General features: G+C 43.3%; 1 protein-coding gene across 3 annotated transcripts in view; it reads left to right on the top strand.

Annotated features, from left to right (window-relative positions):
- LOC141495591 (uncharacterized) overlaps positions 1–19,704 on the top strand; it is an 81,653-nt gene that overhangs the window by 21,191 nt on the left and 40,758 nt on the right. For all 3 annotated transcript variants that reach the window (XM_074197102.1, XM_074197100.1, XM_074197099.1), the window contains exons 3-17: positions 296–317; positions 427–454; positions 1,955–2,006; positions 3,013–3,156; positions 3,537–3,736; positions 6,106–6,209; positions 6,724–6,842; positions 8,493–8,603; positions 11,910–12,082; positions 12,923–12,996; positions 13,801–13,949; positions 14,512–14,636; positions 15,980–16,148; positions 16,587–16,799; positions 17,822–17,983. In XM_074197102.1, coding sequence (XP_074053203.1) covers positions 296–317; positions 427–454; positions 1,955–2,006; positions 3,013–3,156; positions 3,537–3,736; positions 6,106–6,209; positions 6,724–6,842; positions 8,493–8,603; positions 11,910–12,082; positions 12,923–12,996; positions 13,801–13,949; positions 14,512–14,636; positions 15,980–16,148; positions 16,587–16,799; positions 17,822–17,983 — 1,845 coding nt within the window. The remainder of the gene's footprint in view (positions 1–295; positions 318–426; positions 455–1,954; positions 2,007–3,012; positions 3,157–3,536; positions 3,737–6,105; positions 6,210–6,723; positions 6,843–8,492; positions 8,604–11,909; positions 12,083–12,922; positions 12,997–13,800; positions 13,950–14,511; positions 14,637–15,979; positions 16,149–16,586; positions 16,800–17,821; positions 17,984–19,704) is intronic.

Genomic DNA, 19,704 nt, shown 5'->3' with positions numbered 1-19,704 from the left:
AACTAGTTTAGTGACTGCACAGCCTTCCTTCACTTAAATCCTATTTACTTAAAGGTTATGGTGTCATGGTCCTCTGAGAATGAAGGGCAAACAACAGTACACTAGAAAGCTCTGTATTTATGTGAGGAGTTATCATTAGCCCAAATGGGTTGTTCTTTTCTAAAGGCATGGTCCATGTCTCCTCCATGGATTCCCCAACTGCTTAACCCAGAGTAGACAAGATAGGGGGATGGATGGTGGGGAGGAATAACATGATTCATGTCATCAAATGCCTCTTGTTTCTTTTCTCCTTTAGTGCTGGGGGCCTGGGATAAACGGTGAGTGTCTAATCTCTCAGAAACATATACACTCCCCTTTTTTTTCTTGCCCTTTCTTGGGACATTCTGAGTTAGGAATCCTCATTATATTTCCCTTCTTTCTCTGCAGATACAGCACTCTGTGGTGGTGAGCCCAGGTAAGGAGGAGATTATTTCACTTTGTTTCTCATTAGGCCAGAGCAGACCTTGAGAGAGAAACTAGAATTCTGGAGAATAGAGGGTGGGAATGAGAGGATTCAAAGAGTGGAAATCCTAGAAGTTGAAAGTCAAGAGGGTAAGAGTTCCACAGAATTAGAGATTTGAGGAGAAAGGGTTAAGGGTTCTGTAGAGTTGGGGACCCATCAGGTCTGGTAACCTGGGGTCAATAGGGAATTAGGAAGCTGAATTGTTGGGTCCTCAGAGGTTATCTCTAAAGAAGAAAAGTATTTATACATCATAGTTTTCCTATAAAGCAATCATTCATTGAATCATTTATTCCTTATTCACCTCTAGACTTCTCAGGTAGTATCCTATTGGACAGTCATTTCCTCCTTTTCACCTCCATTGTGGGGCTCTATCTTTGGGGTTCAGTTCCTTCATTTATTCAATTTGTTCTGCTTAGTATGTGGGCAGGGATAGAAGTCCCTTTTCAGGTCAGGTGTCTTGAAGCCACAAAGCCTCCTCAATTCTTCCTCCAGCACAACCTCTGCCCTGAGTTGTATCCCAGGGACAAAAGAGAAAAGGGACTTGTCTTCTCCATAGACCTCTCAGGTTTAGAGGCTGTGTTCCTTCCCCTGACCTCTGAGAAGTCTTGTTTCTCTGGCCTCTTGCCCTTACAAATCCTTTGGTCCAAACCTATCCTGTATTCTCTTGGCCTGGAAGGAAAAAGTCTTTCCTTTAGAGCCTCAGAGCAAAACTTATACTGCTCCTCATTCTTCCATCCACTCTCAGCATACTCAGATAACCCACCCAATACCAGCATGAGGTCTGCATAACTACTCTGATCTAACTATACAGTTGGCAAGCTTTTTAGCAAAGCCTTTAAATGAATGTGAGCATTGTGCAAAGTGCTAGAGATGCAGGTAGAAAAGGCAGGCAATTCCTGCTTTCAAATGGGGAGATGACATACAGAGGAAGTTTCAACTGTGAATTAAATGATTGGTCCTTGGGATGCAATGGGAGAATTTTGTCATTTTTTCAGGTAAATGGAAACAATACCAACTCTCACAGTCGATTGCTGTTAGTTTTCCCTTGCTTCCTGTTGACACTCATTCTCAGGTCCATGGAAGATAGAAGACATGGGGTGGGGGGAATTGATAGATTCTTAGGAAGAAAGAAGAGTGTTCTCTGAATTCTATCCATGCCCCCTATGATGCTTCCCCCTCAGCACCCTGAGCTTCTCAAGGGGAGTTGGGGCAGGTAGGAGAATATGGATAGTACTCACAACTACCATCTATCAGGGAGACCCAGGGTAATGCTGAGGGAAAATGGGAGCAGAAGAGTATTCTCCCATTGAGTCCCAGGAGCCTCTGGGTCCTAGAGAGAAAAATTTGCACTTATCCCAGATGTTTAATGATAAACAGAGATGTCATTGGCTAAGTTGAGGCTAGATGTGATAACTATAGGCTGCTTTTGCTTCTTTTTTACCTATTTCTCAGCTCTGAAGAAAGTACAAAAAACATCAGCCTAAGGAATTTTATCTGCAACAAGGTAAGGAGGCCCTATTGGCACCATCTCCCAGCTTTTCTCTCCTGCCATTCCTCTGTCTCATCCTCAAAGTCCTACTCCTGCTCTCCAAAAACCCCAGTTCCACATACCTCTGACCTTGGAAGTGCCCCACAGTGGTCCTGCTTCTTGGAAACATGTTTGGATAGAGCTCATTTTCTCTTCTGGTTATCCTGTGGTTCTGCGAATTCTCTCCTATTTCCTTGACTCAGTTTCCCCATGAAAGTTCTGGGATGAGGTGGCCTTGAGCAAATCATAAGCTTTCTCAGTTTCCTCATCTCTAAGGTTTGTGGGTTGGAGTAAACAGGTAATGGCAGAATGGATAGAGCGCAGGGCCTGGAATCAGGAAGAGCTGGGTTCCAATTCAGTTTCAGATATGTAATAGTTGTATGACCTTGGACAAGTCACTTATTCTCTATTTGCCTCAGTTTCTGCAACTATAAAATGGGGATAATGATAATACTGCCTGCTTAGAGTTGTTGTAAGAGAATAGTTATTTATAAAGTATTTAGCCCAGAGTCTAATAGATAGTAGATGATTATTAATTATTATTCTATGAAGCATCTTATGGAAAGGAAAAATATAGAATCTATAGTCATAAGTTTTGAGTTAAAAATATTGGCTCTGCAATATACTTACTGAGTAATATTGAGCAAGTTATTTAACTTCTCTAGATCTCAGTTTCTTCATCTGCAAAATAAAAGGGTTAGACTAGATAAGTCTAGATCTTTAATCTTACGATCTGTAAGGCACTTTGCTTTTCTAGAAATCTTTTGAATTGGAAGTTCTAAGAGGAGGGGTACTGTGGAACCAGGGTCTGAACACCAGGGTAGGGTGCCCTGGGAAGGTGAAGACAAGCCTTAGAGGGTATGGGAAAGGTGTCAAGGTCAGGAAACAAGCTTTGACAAGTTGGCTTAATCTATAACCTCTGATACCCTGGAGTCCATGCTCATTTCCCTTCTTGATGTTTCTCTCTGGATTTAATCCCCAGAGAGCCCAAGGGTCACCACTGAACAGAGAAGAACTCCATGTGAGACTGAGCAGAGCCCAGTGTAAGGATCCAGGGATGACTGAGACCCTTACCTTAATCTTTAGCTACATCAACTTCACAGAGCTCCAGGGCGCTCTTGGCCAGGTAACTTGGTGTGGAGGGAGACCTCCTGAGGGATGAGATGGATGGTGAACTATAGAAAGATGGGCTCCGAGCAGGGGTTGGGGCAGTGTCTGATGTTTCACAAATCCTAGTGGCTCAGGATTTTCAACACACTTTTTCTAGATCTCAGACTGGGTGGCTTGCTGAGGGGAGGGAGCTATTCCTTTGACCTCTTGCCTCTGTTTCCCCTATGGAGGCTTCCACCCTTCTCATCTCCCCCCCACCCCTCTCATCCCCATCCCCTACCTCCCATCCCTCCCAATCACCACCCCTTTCCCCAACCTGAATGTCTGTGCCCTGAGTGGGCTCCCTATAGACAAATGGATAACATGGTCTGGGGGAAATGCTTATACTTGTTTCAGTTGAACAACTCCGCCTGTCACCCAGTCACTATGAAGGCTTTGTGGACTGTTCTGCTCCAGGGACAACTGGATTTTCAGGACACCTCATCCTTGTGCTGGTGGTTCCAGGGTCTCCTCCAACCCTTTCTGGTATCATTGTCCAGAGAAGATCCACAATGCTTCCCCCTCAGCACACTGGGTTGCAAACAATACCAGGCCATGTAGGTTTGCTAAGCACCGTACCCTTTCTCCATCTTCCCAGAAACCAGATGAGGAGGCTAATCAAAATTAACAACTTTATTTCCCCCAATATGGAAGATGTTTGGGCTTTATTTTCTCAAAACAACCATCCGGATGCAGACCCCTGGTTGTGGCTGGAGGTGGAGGGAAGAACTAGAGAAGGGGAGATGGACCTGTCCTTAAGGAAGCCCTTAGTTTCTGTTCCTCACCTTTGGGAGCCCTTGGTCTGGACAGGTTGAAATATAGCTCTCCGCTTCCCCCAACTCAGGGAGCTCAGCCTCAGTAGAACATACTTCTTTCATCCTTGGAAAATATTTAGTCTAAGGAGAGATCTGCAGTCTCCCCTTTCCCTACCAGGAATCCTTCATTCTGAGGGAAAATATGATCCTCACTCCGAGAGGCACCATAGCTCCCACAAGTCTTCATGGAAGGGGATAACATCTCTTCCTGAGGGAGCCTCAGTCTGAAAGGGAGACCTAATTCCCCCAGGTCAGGGAGACTCCACTTTTAAATATAGACACTAAACTCTGTCCTCAGGGAACCCAGAAGGGGGGATGTGTTCCCTGTTCTTGGGGAACATCTAGGCTGAAGACTCTGCTTCTTTCCTTTATGGAGCTCCCGTTATGGACTATGTTCCCATCCTGAGGAAGCCCTTAGCAGGAGAGGGAAATATTGCTCTTGTCTTCAAGGAGTCCCCTTTCCCCCATTTCTGAGTGCTTCCAAGGAGCCCCCAGTCTGAGGAAAGATTCATTATCCTCACATCGGAAGGGCAGATAATGGCCCTCGTTCTCCCTTCCTAAGAGAAAGGAAACAAAACATCCATCTCTGATAAACTCACACAGTGAGGAGCTGCATCACAGGAAGAAGAATGGGCAGAACCTGAGGCCTCTATTACAGGACACATTGGTTTCCCTTTCAGGTTCCCACCCTAAAGTCTCATCATTCTCACACACATTTCCATTAAAGGCTTAACTCTATCTCTTGGCTAAGTCTAGATAAACTAGGAGGGGTTTACCTAGAACCTGCCAACCCTGTCCCACCAATCCTGTTACACTCCTGAACATGCCCTGTCTCCCATCCCTTGGGAACCAAGCCCCCTAACCACAGAAAAGATATTGAAGCATATTGGGTAAGGGATTGCACTTTGGGGCCACATACCTGGGTTTTTGTTCTGGTTCTGCCTCTGATCTTTTAGATGATCTTGGGTAAGTTGTTTCTCCTCTTTTGGCTTTTTTTTTTTCTCCAAATGGGAATGACACCTATCCTATGGTTACTGCTTCAATATTCATAAAAATCTCTGTTATGTGAAAAATACTTGGCCATTACAAGATTCCATCCAGATGTGAAGAGGAGAAAGGAGAGTGAAGAGAGTGAGAGAATTAATAAATGTACATGGGAGTTCATGGGGGAAAGGACCCAAAGGTGTTATTGAACCACAAACTGCAAACAAATCAATTGTGTAATTGAGGCAAAAAAAATATATTCTTAGATTATATTATTAGAAGCATTTTCTCTAGATTGAGAGGTAATCATTATCTATCCTCTGTCCTAATGAGGGAGGACATAGCTGGAATATCGCTTCTGGAATATTGCTTCCAGTTTCAGGCACCATGTTTTAGAAAGAACATTAATCATCTGAAGTGTGAGGAGGACAGTGACCTGGGGACTATAACTACAGCACACATGGATCATTTGAAGGAATTGATTTCAGAATGTGGGTAGAGGAAGAGGGTCTGTCATATAGAAAAGGTATTACTAGCCTTGATCTACTTGGCTTCTGAGAATAGAAGTAGAGACAGCAAAAGCAGGAACATAAATAGTATAAGACTTTATGAACAATTGGACCCATCTAGCAATGAAATAGACAGCCTCATAAGGTATTAAACTTTCTGTAATCAGAGGTCAAGCAAAGTCCAGATAACTAATCATTGGGCAGAGACTCAGAGGTTGTTCTATCTCTTTATCTCCTGCCTCACCTTGTACCTCCTGTACTTAGAATCTCTCAGGTTTTGGGGCTCTATTGCTTCTCCTGTGGGGAGAAGTTCCATCCTAAAGGCTCTACCTTGCTGATGCTGGGTTTCCCCCCCACTTCTCTGTCACAAATTAGCCTCCTATCTATATCCTGCCTCCTACAGGCTCTCCTGTAATCTCAAGGAGAGGAGGGTGCCCTTCCCCAACATACTGCACACTTTTACAGACTGCCAGTCCCAAGGATCATGGCCAACCCTTGTAGGCGTTCTATCTTTGCCCCCTCTGTAGGGATCACATTAGAGTCAGGTAGGGGAAGCTTGGGTTCTGGAGATCCATGTGAGTATCTGATTTTCTGAGAAGCCCCTGGGTTGTGTCCCAGTGTTCAAGGACTGGATATGGAATTTGAGGGGATGAATCAAGACACCCAAGAAGCTATCTACACAACTTTCCAGTGGCCTGTCCTGACACGCCTGAATACAAGTGGTGAGACCCTTTCCCCCCACTTTTCCTCTTCTTGATTCTACTATAGAGTGGAGGAAAAAAAGAAGAGTTGGGAAGGAATAGAGGGTAGAAAGTGGAGTATGCAGTGATATAGAATAGAAATGAATGGGCTCGGTTGGGACAGCAAAAGGAGATACAAAGCAGAGGGAGTAACATAGCAAGAGAAATATATTAGAGCTTGGGGATAGATGGAAAGAGCATACAAAAGGAAAGGATGAAAAATGGAGAAACCAAGGAAGAGGAAACAAAAGTTGGGAGTGGAAAATAAACCAGAACAGAAAATCAAATATATATGGAATAGTCTGGTAGAAATGGACAGAGAAGATCCAGATGAATATTTATCAATCCCTATAGCTGGACTTTCCCAATCTTCCCCAAAGATGATTGCCAGCACCCTACCCCACATATCCTACCATGGATGCTGGAGGGCAAGTCTGACTTCTCTTTGAAGCAGTGATGGGGAGGGACTATTGGTGATGTGCCCTATCTCTGCCAGGGCTAACCTGTGTTCCAGAGATGAACAGCAGCACAGCCTGGTTGGATGCCAACCTTGGCCGATTCAGCCGCTATGCCACATATGGGGAACTGGTTGCTATCAACACCCAGTTTAATGGGGTAAGTCCTAGTACATGAAATGAAAGGGGAAATTGAGGGACTTTGGAGTTTTGGATTGAGTATGTTCCTACAACCTAAGATTTCATAGTGTTCGCCATCTCTCATCCTGGGACTCAATAAGCAATTTGGAAGAATAAGGATAAATGTTTCCATGAAGATCTGTACTAGGACCATCCCATAAGGATCCAAATCCAGGGTTGTTTTTGTTCCATTACACTGCCGAGAGTGAGGTGGGGAATAGGATGAGTGTGAAGGTGTTAGATTTAGATTTCCTCCTGATTCCAGAATTAGGAATCAATTGGTGTCTGGGGTTAGAACCATTCTAAATCTAGAGCTGGGATTGGTTTGGGTCCAGATTAAGAAGTTAGTTGAGGAGGTGGTTAGGTGGCATAGTGGATAGAGCACCTGTCCTGGAGTCAGGAGTACCTGAGTTCAAATCAGATCTCAGACAATAATTACCTAGCTGTGTGGCCTTGGGCAAGCCACTTAACCCCATTTGCCTTGCCAAAAAAAAAAAAAACACTAAAAAAGTTAGTTGAGATCCAGCGTCTGGATTCAGTTTGTGACTTGGGTTAGGACTCTTTCTTGGGCCTAGGCTTAGCTGGGTGCCAAGGATAAGGTCAACCTGGAACTTGAATTGAAGGTCACCTGTGACCACTGTTAGAGACCAGTTTTCCTATTAGGTTCTAAGGTTTAAGGTGTTCTGAGCCAGGTGTCTGCATATAAAATTAGGGGTCAGTTTAGGGCCAGGCCTAGAAGTCAGCCAGGGACTGGGATTGTGAGATCCCAGAACTAGAGATAGACTCTCATACATAGAACCCAACCCATTCATTTTATAGATAAGGAAACTGTGGCCCAGTGAGTGTTAAATGATTTGTCCAAGTTCACACAGGTGGCAGGAACAAATTGGACCAGGGTTCTCTGATTACACAGAGGCAGCATTTCTTTCACTACCTATGGCTAGGCTAGATGCAGTTTCAGGGGTTAGATTGCAATCTGGAATGAGATTTAGTTTCTAGATTGGTTAAGAGTTACCAGTTAGGACTCCCTGACCAGGTTTAGAGGGCAATCTGTGCTCAACCTTAGGGCTTAGATGTCACAGAGTTTTTACCAGTTTTTGCCTGGTGTTAGGTCTCAAAATCAGAGTTGGTGTGTATAGTGAATAAAGGGCAGGCCCTGGGGTGAGGAAGACCTTGGTTCAAGGCTTTGGATACATCCTAACTGTAGGGCCAAGAAGGACCCACTTCACCAGTGGTTGCCCCCTAGCCAAGTAGCTAAGCTCATAAATTTCAGCTGAGTTGGAATGGACATTGATGGAGGGAGTTTACTGCTCCTATTAAATCATTTGTCTTCACAAAATGTCTCAGGATAAGGGTCAGGCTATGGCTGAGTCGTTTTGGTAGCAAATTTTTCCCAGTGGAAAAGTAAGTGATTAGTTAAGGGGAGTCACCTTGACCTTGACTGAGACAATAAGTACACTCTTCCCTGGAGTTTTGGTTGATGCCTATAGGTTGGTGCCACCTACAGGCCTCTTTCCTTCTGAGTCAGAGCTCTTCATCCATCACTGCTCTCTAATACAGGTGGTTGGCCCAAGTTGACTTAGTCCCAGCCCAGTCCACTTATCTGTCTTACCCCTTTGCATGTCCCCAGCTCCAAGCCCTGGACCGTCTCACTTTAAGGCAGCTGGCTCAGCTTGCAGCCACCAAAGGCACCTTGAATGAAACCACATTGGAGATATTTCCAAACAACTTCACTAATCAGGTAAGGATTATTTATTTCTGACCTCTGCCACTCACAGCTGAACTCAAGACCCTTAGCTGGAATCTTCTCACTTTCTGGGAATCCTAAGCAGCTCAGGCTGACTGTGGGATCCAAAGAAAATGAAGAGCAGAGTAAGGTGAAATCCAAGTACTTGTTTCATCAGCCAGGCACTGCCTTTGGGCAAGCAGTGACTGGCAGAAATGGGCCAAGTTTGGGTGAGATGGTCTTTCAATTATCTTCCAGTATTAAATCTCTGATCTTATGATGATTCCTGGAAGCTTTGCTTCATTTGTAAAGTGGAGACTTTGAAATCTCTCTGTGGTCCTTTTTTAAACTATGATTTCCTCTGGGAAAGAATTTAGAGATGATCTAATCCAAATGCCTCATTCTGTTGATAAAGAAAATAGGGCCACCTTTGTGGGCCTGGAGTCCAAAAGACTCATCTACTTGAGATTAAATCCAGCCTCAGATACTTAATAGTTGTGTCACCTTGTGTAAGTCATTTAATCCCTGTTTGCCTCAGTTTCCTCTTCTGTAAAATGAACTGGAGAAGGAAATGGGGAATTTAATCCAGTATCTTTGCCAGGAAAACCCCAAATGGGGTCACAAAGAGTTGAACATGACTGAAATGACTGAGCAACAACAAAAGTCCAACTGCCTCATTTTATAGATGAAGAAAATAGGACCACCAAGGTGAAGGACTTGCCCCATTATGCTTTCAGGTCAGATCATATGATTTCAAAGCCAGAGCTGTTTTTACTGCACTATACTGTAGAGCTTGGGTATGGTAAGTTTATAGGATGAAGTCAGAAGCTATAGAGGACCCACACCTAGACCTGGTGCCTTACTTTGATTCTTGGTGAAATTCCTAAAGTGACATCTTGTCTTGAAACTGATCCAAGGAACCTGGCTCTAAGACTTGAATTTCTTGACTTTTCCAAGCCTTGTTGTTAGGGACTATATAATGAAAAGAGAATGCTCTCTGCAATTAGGGGACCTGATTTCAAATTTACCTCTGTCACCTGTGTAATTTTGCTCAAGATGTTTTATGTCTAACCTATAAAGAAATGGGGATAGACTTGAAAACAGCCCTAGACCCTTACTTATTATGTGACCTGGGGCAAGTCATTTAACCCCAATGGCATTCAAAAACACAAAAAAAGAGTGATTCATCACAATGTACAAGTCACCCCCCCAAAAAAAATCACCTTTTAGGGGGGCTTTTGCCACTTCAGTCCCATGGATTTCACCTGCCAGCTTCCATTTCAAAGCTCTGAGCTGTATCTACTTGCCATGCCTCAAACCCTGTACTCCGGAATGTAAGGCACGCTGGAGGGATTGCCTCAAAAGGGGACAATTTTGGTCATAATATATAACAAATACAATTCCTAGAAATCATTAGCAGTAGGGCTTTTCTTTACACATACCTCACTACTCTTCCTAGAACCCCTCCTTTTCCTTGGACTTTTTAGTGGCCTTCTTGAGACAAAATCCCCCTGCCTATTTGGAGTCAGCTCCTTTCCTAAGGCTCTCCCTTCTAGAAAGGCAAACATATTGGAGGGAGAAAGGCTCATCACCAACCTTCATCCATCCCCAAGGGCTCATTTATCACCTAGCAGCTGGTATTTGGCAAATGGGCTCTCTGGAGAGCATTGGGCAGGGAATTCATTTCCCTGAGCTCCTGCCCTGCCCTGTAAGCAAGGCTAGGGGACTACAGTTTCCTTATCATCATGATTTTCACACACACACACACACACACACACACACACACACACACACACACACACCCTCTACTTCTCATCCCTGGCAGGTCCCTTCCCACCATTTTCTAAAGGTAGAAATTTTTCTTTCTTTCCTTTAGACTTGGAGAAACTAAGTCCCATAGAGGGGAAAAGATTTGCTCAGAGTCAGCCACACAGTGGGACAAGAGGAAAGTGAGAAATAAAATCCAGGGGAGACTGCAGGTGTCTTACTTAATGGGATAGGAGTCCTGGAGCACTCACCAGTTACATTATCCCAAAGTCCACTCCAATCACGCTCTCTAGTCATGTTGATTGGACGCTATCATGTTTTGTAAGATTTTTAGCTCCACATTTTTCTACCTCCCTCCCTTCCCTCCCCATGACTAAGAGTAATCTGTTACAGGAACAACTTACATTTATATATCACTTTTAGACTCAAGGAAGAACTTTACACCTACTGTCTCACTTGAGCTTAAACAACTCTGTTATCATCATCATCCCTATTTTAGAAGTGAGGAAATTGAGGCGATAGAGATTAAGTGACTTGTCTAGTTACTTGACTAGTAGGAATCTGATGTTGGATTTGAATCCTGGTCTTCCTGACTTGAGACTAGAAGCAGTCTCAGATCTGTATCATCAAAGACTGTGATAAGTGGCACATTAAATCTTGAAAGCAGGGATTATATCTCCTTCTGTTTTCTCTATTTCACCATGATAAAGATTCAACACAGATTCTACAAAAGAATCCAGGAACTGAGTTGAGTTGACTCAGGAAATGAAAGAGGAAGGAACACTAGCTTTGGAGTAAATTCAAGTTCAAATCCAGCTCTAACACTTACTGTCTGTGAATCCTTGAGTAAATTACTCAAATTAAGATAATCAGACTATAAATATAGGGAAGGGAAGGGAAAGGAAGTTGGAGGCAGCTAGGTGGCTCAGAGTGCTAGACCTGGAATCAAGAAGTTTCATCTTCCTTAGTTCAAATTCAGTATTACACACTTGCAATCTGTGTGACCTTGGGCAAGTCATTTAACCCTGTCAACCTTGGTTTCCTCATCTGTAAAATGAGTTAGAGAAGAAAATGGTAAAGTTTGCTACTATCTTGGCCAAGAAAATCCCAAGTGGGGTCACAAAGAGTCAGAAACAACAGAAAAACAACTGACCAAAAGGTAACTTGGAGGTTATAGTCCTACCCCGTCATTCTACAGATGAGGTAATTGAGACCTAGAGGGGGAAAACATATTCTATGGTCACACAGATAGTGAGAGGGAATACATATTCTCTTGACTTCAAATTCAGTGATCTTCCCATTATACTATGTTGCTTCTCTAAAACAAATTTCAAAAACTTTGGGTCCCTGGGAGACCTTTGGGTTTTATCCAAAATCTCATCCTGGAATGGGAGCCTGAAAGTGGAGAGCTGATCCTTCAGGCACCATAGTCATTCTTCAGGCAGACAGACAGCTACTGGGCATGGGATGGGGAGGGATGGGGGGATCCTCTGCTACCATTTGGGGTAGGATGCCCAGGCAGGTCCATTCTGCCATTTACCTCCTTCTTCTCAGGTGTTATTACAGAACAGGACTAAGGAAGTCATTGAGACTAAACTCTCTCTGCTGACCAATGGCAGCGTCTCTGTGGCCACATGGATGGATGTACGGACATTGTTTTATTTCTATTTCCTTCAAAGTGAACTTCTCCCTACAGAGAATACCAGTTGCACAGCCTTTAGATCCATGTGAGTGAGCCCTGCTTCTCTGGCAGGGTGGGGGAGAAGGGGGGAGGGGGCAGAGGCAGGGATGCAGCCAGATCACATCTAGAATTCAGAGTCCACTTTCTTCTAATTGGGAAGAAATCAACAAACTGGTGCTAGTCCAGAAGACAAAGCTTCAAGATGTAGGGGACTTGAAATCCTGCTGAGTGGGATCAGTTGAAGGAAGTAGAAGTGTTTAGTTTAAAGAAAAGAAGACCCAGAGGAGACATGACTTCTATCTTCAAATATCTGAAGGTCTATCTTGTGGGAAAGAGCCTGAATTTGACTTATCTGGTCCCAGAGGGTAAAACTAAGATTGATGGGTGGAAGTTACAGTTAGTTTAGGAATGGAAATTCCTTGAGGGCATGGTTTCTATTGTCTTTATATCTTTAGCATTTAGCATACAGCAGGTGTTTAATAAATGCTTGTGGTGAATTGATTAACCTAAATATAAAGAGAAGTTTCCTAAAAATGAGAACTACTCAACAATTAAAGCCTCATTTATGTAGAGTTGTGCAGGGCCTTAGAGATTACCTAATCCAACTCCTTTATTTTACAGAAAAAGAAATCAAGGCTCAAAGAACTCAGGTCATATAGATTTGAATTCAAATTCTCTGATTCCAAATTCAATGCCACTACATCCAATAGTAGATGAGGCTCACTCAAAAGAATAGACTGCCTTAGAAGGCAATGAGTTCCACATCACAGGAAGTGTTTAAGCAAAAATCTGATAACCAGTGAAAAGAGGATTGCTTTTTCAGGAATGAGTTGGATTAGACTACTCTCAGGTCTGATTTTCTTTGTTCTGTGCCTCTCACTCTCAGTGTAAGCCATGGTCCATCAATCCTGAAGGGTCGAGAAGAAGAGGTATATCATCACATCTATTCTTACCTGACTGGTAAGACCTTGCAAGATATGCCAAAGGCCTAAAGGACTGAGGGAGACTTTCCTGGCGGAAGAATAGTAGAGTTGGGCTAATTCAGACAAAACTGTGAGAAAGGCAGAAATGGCCTCCAATTTTCCTCTCTTTACACTCCCAAGCTCCTCAACCACCAATTGGCCACCACTCTCTTTCTGTCTCCCCTTCTAACACTAAACTTCTTGTGTTATGACTTCTGAGGATCCTATTCTTTGGCAAGTGATAGAATCATAGAATATATATAGCTCAAAAGGGTCTTGAAGATTAATTTACTTAAACTGTTCATTTTATAGATGAAAACATTGAGGCCTACAGAGGTCAAGGGACTTGTATTAAATAAGAAAATCAAGCAAGTGTTTACCTAAGTTCCTGCTCTCTTTTCCTTTATCCTTCCCTCTGTATCAGATCATGGGTTCATCAGATTTATAACTAATTTTATAAACTAATAGGTTAATGAGTTACCTCCCTGCTAATGTTTTTAATAGTTTATTAATGTCTTAGTCCAAAGGGTGATGTTTCTAATGCTGGAATTTCAGACCCTGTGATAGGCCATAGGAAATATATTTGAAGGCAGTGATATGCTGATGTTTAATAACCAGTTGGGGGGGTGGAGATGGAGGCAATCAAAAAAACTCAATAAACTCATCACCTAATTGTAATATTCGCTGATTTCTAACTGAAAATTTAACACTTTCTCTTGAGAGACCATTCCAATTGACTCTGTCCTATGAACTCCTTAAGTATATATCTGAATTTGTATCCTCATTTGATGATTTCCTTCAGTCAATCCCCCAGGACCTCAGTCCAGACCCCGGTGTTACAATCGCAGTGATCTTCTTGCCCCTGGCTGGTTTTCAGCCTACTTGGGTCACTATATCCACCTGAGCAGTGTTGATGATATCCGTGACTTCTTGGGCTACGACCAGCAATTGGTGAGTGTCTTCAAGACACATCCCCCCTTGGGGGATCAGACAGACAAGTAGTACCTCTTATCTGGGATATGGGTCTGAACTAACCTGAGTTACAGAGTAGAAACCCAAGGCCTCTCTGTGAGGACAATTTCCTAGCTTAAAGCTGACTCAGATAACCAGATCATATCAGTACCTATTTATCAGAATTGTAATTTGCCCATATTGGGTTTTTCTTTTCCTTTCTCTTCCCACTATCCATGACCCTTCCTTCTTCCAAGGGTCTTCCTCTTGTTCCCCTTGCTCCATCTCTAACTCTTAGATCAGAAGGGAGACTGACCACCTCTGTCAAGAACTCACTTCATTCCTAGGATTATAGGATTAAGATTAGAAGGACTGTTTCAGAGGAGTTTTGGAATCTCCTGGCCCCACTGCCTGTTTTCTGTGTGTCTGGCTGCCTAGTTCATGGTTGGCCTGCTGCTTGGTTTGTATTGGTACTGCATCTGGTTTTTACTAGACAGGCTTCCTGGGTTCCAAAAAAGTTATTCTGAATCAGTTCCTCTTGTCCTCATTCATCTTTTTCCAGTTGCAGACACTGGCCTCTCAAGGGGACAGCCTCCGGCTGTTCAGCCAGCAGGACATCCCCAGGAATGTGATGTGGTTCCTTACCTCTGCTCTTCTGGCTGAGACCCCTAACTTGACCATCTCTGAGTAAGGAGGAAGTGTGGGAGCCCATGTGATGATTGCCCCAACTTTACAGAGAAGGAAACTGAGGCTAAAAACTAAGAGAAACAACTTGTTCAAGGTCACACAAGAAGTCAGGACTGGAACCCAGGTCTTCTGATTCAAGTCCTGAGCTCTTTACCTTGTGTCAGGGGGGACTTAAAAAAACAAAGTAAATGTTGAATTCTGGGCTAGGTTAGTCTTCTCCCTGAAAACAAATTTAGCCCCCTTTCCCCAAGTTGGGAAAAGCAGATCCATTTTTGTATCAATCAGAATAAGACATACCATGAAAGGCAAATAAATACTTTTGGCCCCTAGGTACATGATATATTCTGAAGTCATCTAAAGATCATTTGTGCATGATAATAATAATAATATCATTATTATTATTAATAATATTTATATAGAAATTGCTATGTGCTAGGCATTGTATCTAATGGCTTTATAAAGTAGGTGCTATTATTATCCTCATTTTAGTGATGAGGAAACTAAGGCAGAGATTAAGTGACTTACCCAAGGTCACACAGTTAAGAACATACTTACAATGGATTTGAACTCAGGTCTTGCTGACTCCAGGTCCAGCACTTTGTACACTTGGTGCCACTTAGCTGGACCCATAGAGCAGGTGTGGCTAACCAAGAACTCACTTTATTTCTAAGATCATAGGATTAAGAGCTAAAAGGGACATTGGAGATCACTGTTGAACCCTCCCATTTTATTGATGAGACTACAAGGCACAGATAGGTTGCTAATTTACCCAAGATCATACAGGCTGCAGCTGTATTTGAACTCTGATCCTCTATCTCCAAGTTAAGACTTTTTTTCCTGGTCTAAACTCAACTGAGAGCAATTTGGATTCTCAATTTCATCCCCCTGGACAGATTGCACAGTTTGTAAACTTGGGTGAGAAAGAGAAATTGCATCTTCCTTTCATTCTAATTAGTTTACATTGCTTTCCTGTGTATTTTAGTTTGTGCATTTAAAATGTTATTATGAGGGGCAGCTAGGTGGCACAGTGGATAGAGTACCAGCCCTGGAGTCAGGAGGATCTGAGTTCAAATGTGACCTCAGACACTTAATAATTACCTAGCTGTGTGACCATGAGCAAGTCACTTAACCCCATTGCCTTTCAAAAATAAAACTCTAAAAAAAATGTTATTATGAGAAGGGGGTCCATAGGCTTTACCAGACTGCTGGAGGGGTCCAGGACATACAAAAAAAGTATTCAGGAGCTTCTCTCCTCCCTCCCCCAGGAGACCAGACCCTTTAGCCCTGAGAGAGAGCAAATCCTCCCCATCAATGGCCCTCCCCGATCCTTATCTTTCCCATAGGATCCCAGACAAACTCCTGTGCTTCTCACCTGAGGCCTCTGCACTCCACTCCCTCGGAGAAGAAGCCTTATGGAAGGTTATAAAGAAACTGAATGACAACTGTGGACCTTCCAATAGGACTGATGTAGATGTCTGGGGCCTAAGGGCCCCTTTGCCCCCAGCCCTGCAGGTAGAGGACTCCTTTCCCGGAGGTTGGGATTAAGGGTTGGTCTGTGGTCCTGTTTGGGGCATGGTGGGAGGCAAGGAGCAGGGAGTCAGTCTGGCAGGGAGATTGTGATTCTATCTAGGGGTCCATTAGTAAGAACAAAACTGTGACCTTATCAATGTAATTTTGTAGTATAAGTCTTGGATTCACTGACCACATTGCAGAGCATGTTTTTGGAATATCCCAAAGTGATAGATTATAATTTATCATCCTAAAAAGATGAGAATCCCTCTTGGTTAAGGTACTTTCCCCTGAGGAATCAGGAGACGCCTTATTTTCTCCCCAGTCTCCTAGCTCTCTAGATCTGGGAGTCTCTACTTTGGTCTCATCTTCTTCCTTTGTATCAAGACCTTTGCTCAAATTGTGTTGTATGGACAGTAACCAAATGATCCTTTCTCCCAGCTGGCCACTCTGCTCGTGGGCCAGATCCCAGCATTTAACCAGAGCATCCTTGTTGCCCTGGGCCAGCAGGCAGTGGGCCTGACTAAGGGACAGATCGCTATGCTTTTGGAGGAGGATGTGGCTATATCAATGCAGGCCCTTGGAAAAGTCATTGGATGGGACCAGGGCCAGGCCTATGGGCTGGTGTCCAAGCTGATGACTGAGCAGCTCCTGGTAAGAGGCTGTTTACTGCTTCCCAGGTGGTATCTCTCTCTCTCTCTCTGTTTCTCTCTCTTTGTCTCCCTCCTCTCTGTCTCTCTCTCTTTGTCTGTCTGCCTCTCTCTCTCTCTCTCTCTCTCTCTCTCTCTCTCTCTCTCTCTCTCTCTCTCTCTCTCCAGCAAGGTGACCCTGGGAGAATTACATGAATCAAGAGGAGCTGAGTTCAGATTCTTTCTCAGAGGATCTTACCATCTCTTACCCTAGGCAAGTCATTCTCTCTCAACCTCAGTTCCTACTTCACAGGGTCATTGTAAGGATCAGATGGGATAATATATGTACAACACTTTGCAAACCTTCAATAGCTTATCATTATTATTAAAACAGTTTAGGCATTACTTTCAGCAGGAGGCCCTTAGCTGATAAACCCTGGTAAGATTACTATCAATTTTGTATGTGTGAGTGGTGTGTGTGTGTGTGTGTGTGTGTGTGTGTGTGTGTGTGTGTATGATATGCATATACAAACACACAGAAACTGGGGCTGAAAGTCCAAATCCTAGATACAAGCTCTGAGCACATGTTAGTGTGGAGTGTTAGAGTGGGAATAAATCATGGAGGACTGCCTGGAAGAGGCGGCAGGTTTTGCACTTTTTCTGAAGGAGAGGAAGATTGCAGATGGGTGAATCCTTGAGCAAAGGCGTGTGACCTAAGGAAAACAGTGAGCTCAGCCTCACTGGTGTTCTCCCCAGGGAGCCAGGTGGGAGGAGCAGGTGCAGGATTGTATCATGAGGGCCCTGGGGAGAGTCTAATGTTACTGTCTCATCTGGCTCATAGAACCATCTCATATACTCCCTTCCCTGCCCTCCCCCTCCAGGAATCCTGCTTGCCCCTGGCTCCCTGTACCTTTTGAGGCTGCAGACAGAAGCTGTGCCATGTCTTGTCGCCAGCCCTAGCATGAGTGAAGTGGGCACTTGGTGGGGCATGAGTCAAAGAGGGTCAGCTTGTGCCCTCCCCTTGCCCCCATATCTCTGCCCCCACAGATTGACAAACTGGAGACACTGGGATCCCTGGTACCTGGTTTACCCACTGCTGTCTTCAGTGCCCTTTCCCATGCGGATGCCATTCACCTTGCCAGAGTTCCCACCTTCCTCCGTGGCCTCCGAGATGCCCCCACCTATTTGAAGAGGGTCTTTACTGACAGCGTAAGTCTGGGGTAGAGATTCTCCTGGATTGGGGTGATATCTTAACTCAGTGTGCCCTGAAAGAGTGATTCTAGGGGTGACACTCTTGGTGGAATGCTTCCTGGCAGGGTGAACTTGAGAGGGAAAATACACACCAGCAGTGAGTCTGGGGGACTTGGAACTAGCTAGAATCTTGTTGCCTTCTACCTTTATTATCATTTACCCAGACTTGAGGGCAGACCTAGCAGGGACATCTATGATAGATCCACATAACATTTTTCTAGTCTAGTCTACCCTAACTTTACCCAAAGGACTAAGAGTTCTGGGTGGAGTAGGGGAAAAGGGCTGAGTAGTTTGAATTTAGAAACATGAAAGAAACAATTGATATGCTTGTAAAATATATACTTGGAACCAGACTTTGCTGCCCGTGAATTTAGGCAAATCATTTAAGTTTTAGGAAAAGTTTCTTCATCTGCAAAATGAGAAGAGGATACTTCCAATATCTCCTATCCAATATTCCTCTCTGTAAAATAGGAACCCTCTTTTCTGTCTTGTGAATAGAATCATAAGGGAATTCCATACCCCTGTCTCTATCTTTATCTGTCTATTCCCATCTCTATCTCATTTCTGTCTCTATTTCTACCCCTATCTCTATTTCTATCTCCATCGCTGTTGGTCAAGCTATCTCACCTTAATCACTTGTATATGGAACTTGGACTTGAATCATTAGAACTACTTGGAAACAGTGAGAGATTAAGTGACATTATATTTAATATATTACAGGACCAGCCTGTTTAATTATTTCTTTACCCTGTCCCCAATTGGATTATAGTGAGATTCCAATTATCTCCTCCATGAAGGATGTTTCTGTGGGGTAGCAGGAAAAGCACTGGGTTTGGCAGTCAGAAGATCTGAGTTTGAATCTTAAGTGACTTACTAAGGGCAAGTGTGTCCTTAGACAAATAACTTCTCTTACCCTCAATTTCCATGCTTGTAAAATGAGGAGGTCAGACAGATGAACATAAAAGTCTCTTACTGCTTTAATTCTGAAATTCTGTGATCCAATCTGTAATATCCATTTTGTCTTGCGGACAGAATCATAAGGTGTTTTTTTTTAATCCTTTGATTGAGAACATAAGATGTTTGGAAGGTACCTTAGAACATAAAGTAGTAGGATGTGGGGTCCTAGATTTGAAGTTGAAAGGGACTGCAGATACCATCTAGTTGAACTTCATTTTACAGATAAGGAAACTAAGGCCAAGAGAGGTGGTGATTCCTACAGTCACAGAAGGTGTAAATAGCAGAGCCAGGATTCAAACTCAGCATCTTTCTCTAAAACCGGTTATCTTTAGTTCAAAGGGACTTTTGAACAGGACTCAGAGAATCACTCACTTCCTTTGAGTCTTATCTCAAGAACCACTTTTTACATGAAGCCTTTTCTGATTCCTATGCTTCCCCCTAAGCCCCTATTGCTTTGTCTTGTTTTTAGCACATAGTGAATGTGTATTAAATACATATTGATTGATCCATTGATTAAATAGAGTACAGAACATGAAATATCAGAGATAGAAGGGACTTTAAAAATATTATCCTGCCAGTCTCCTTGTTTTACCCTGAAAAGGGAAAATAGTTAATCCTAAATTACATAGTAAATCGGGAATGGTTTTAACACAGCCTGAATTTTCTGCTTTCTATTCCAAAACTCCTTACAGTAGATTCTATTTTCAGTGACTAGTTCAAGT

This window comes from Macrotis lagotis, chromosome 8 (genome assembly GCF_037893015.1).
Source record: "Macrotis lagotis isolate mMagLag1 chromosome 8, bilby.v1.9.chrom.fasta, whole genome shotgun sequence".
Lineage (NCBI taxonomy): Eukaryota > Metazoa > Chordata > Mammalia > Peramelemorphia > Peramelidae > Macrotis > Macrotis lagotis.
This window is presented reverse-complemented; position numbering and strand designations above follow the sequence as displayed.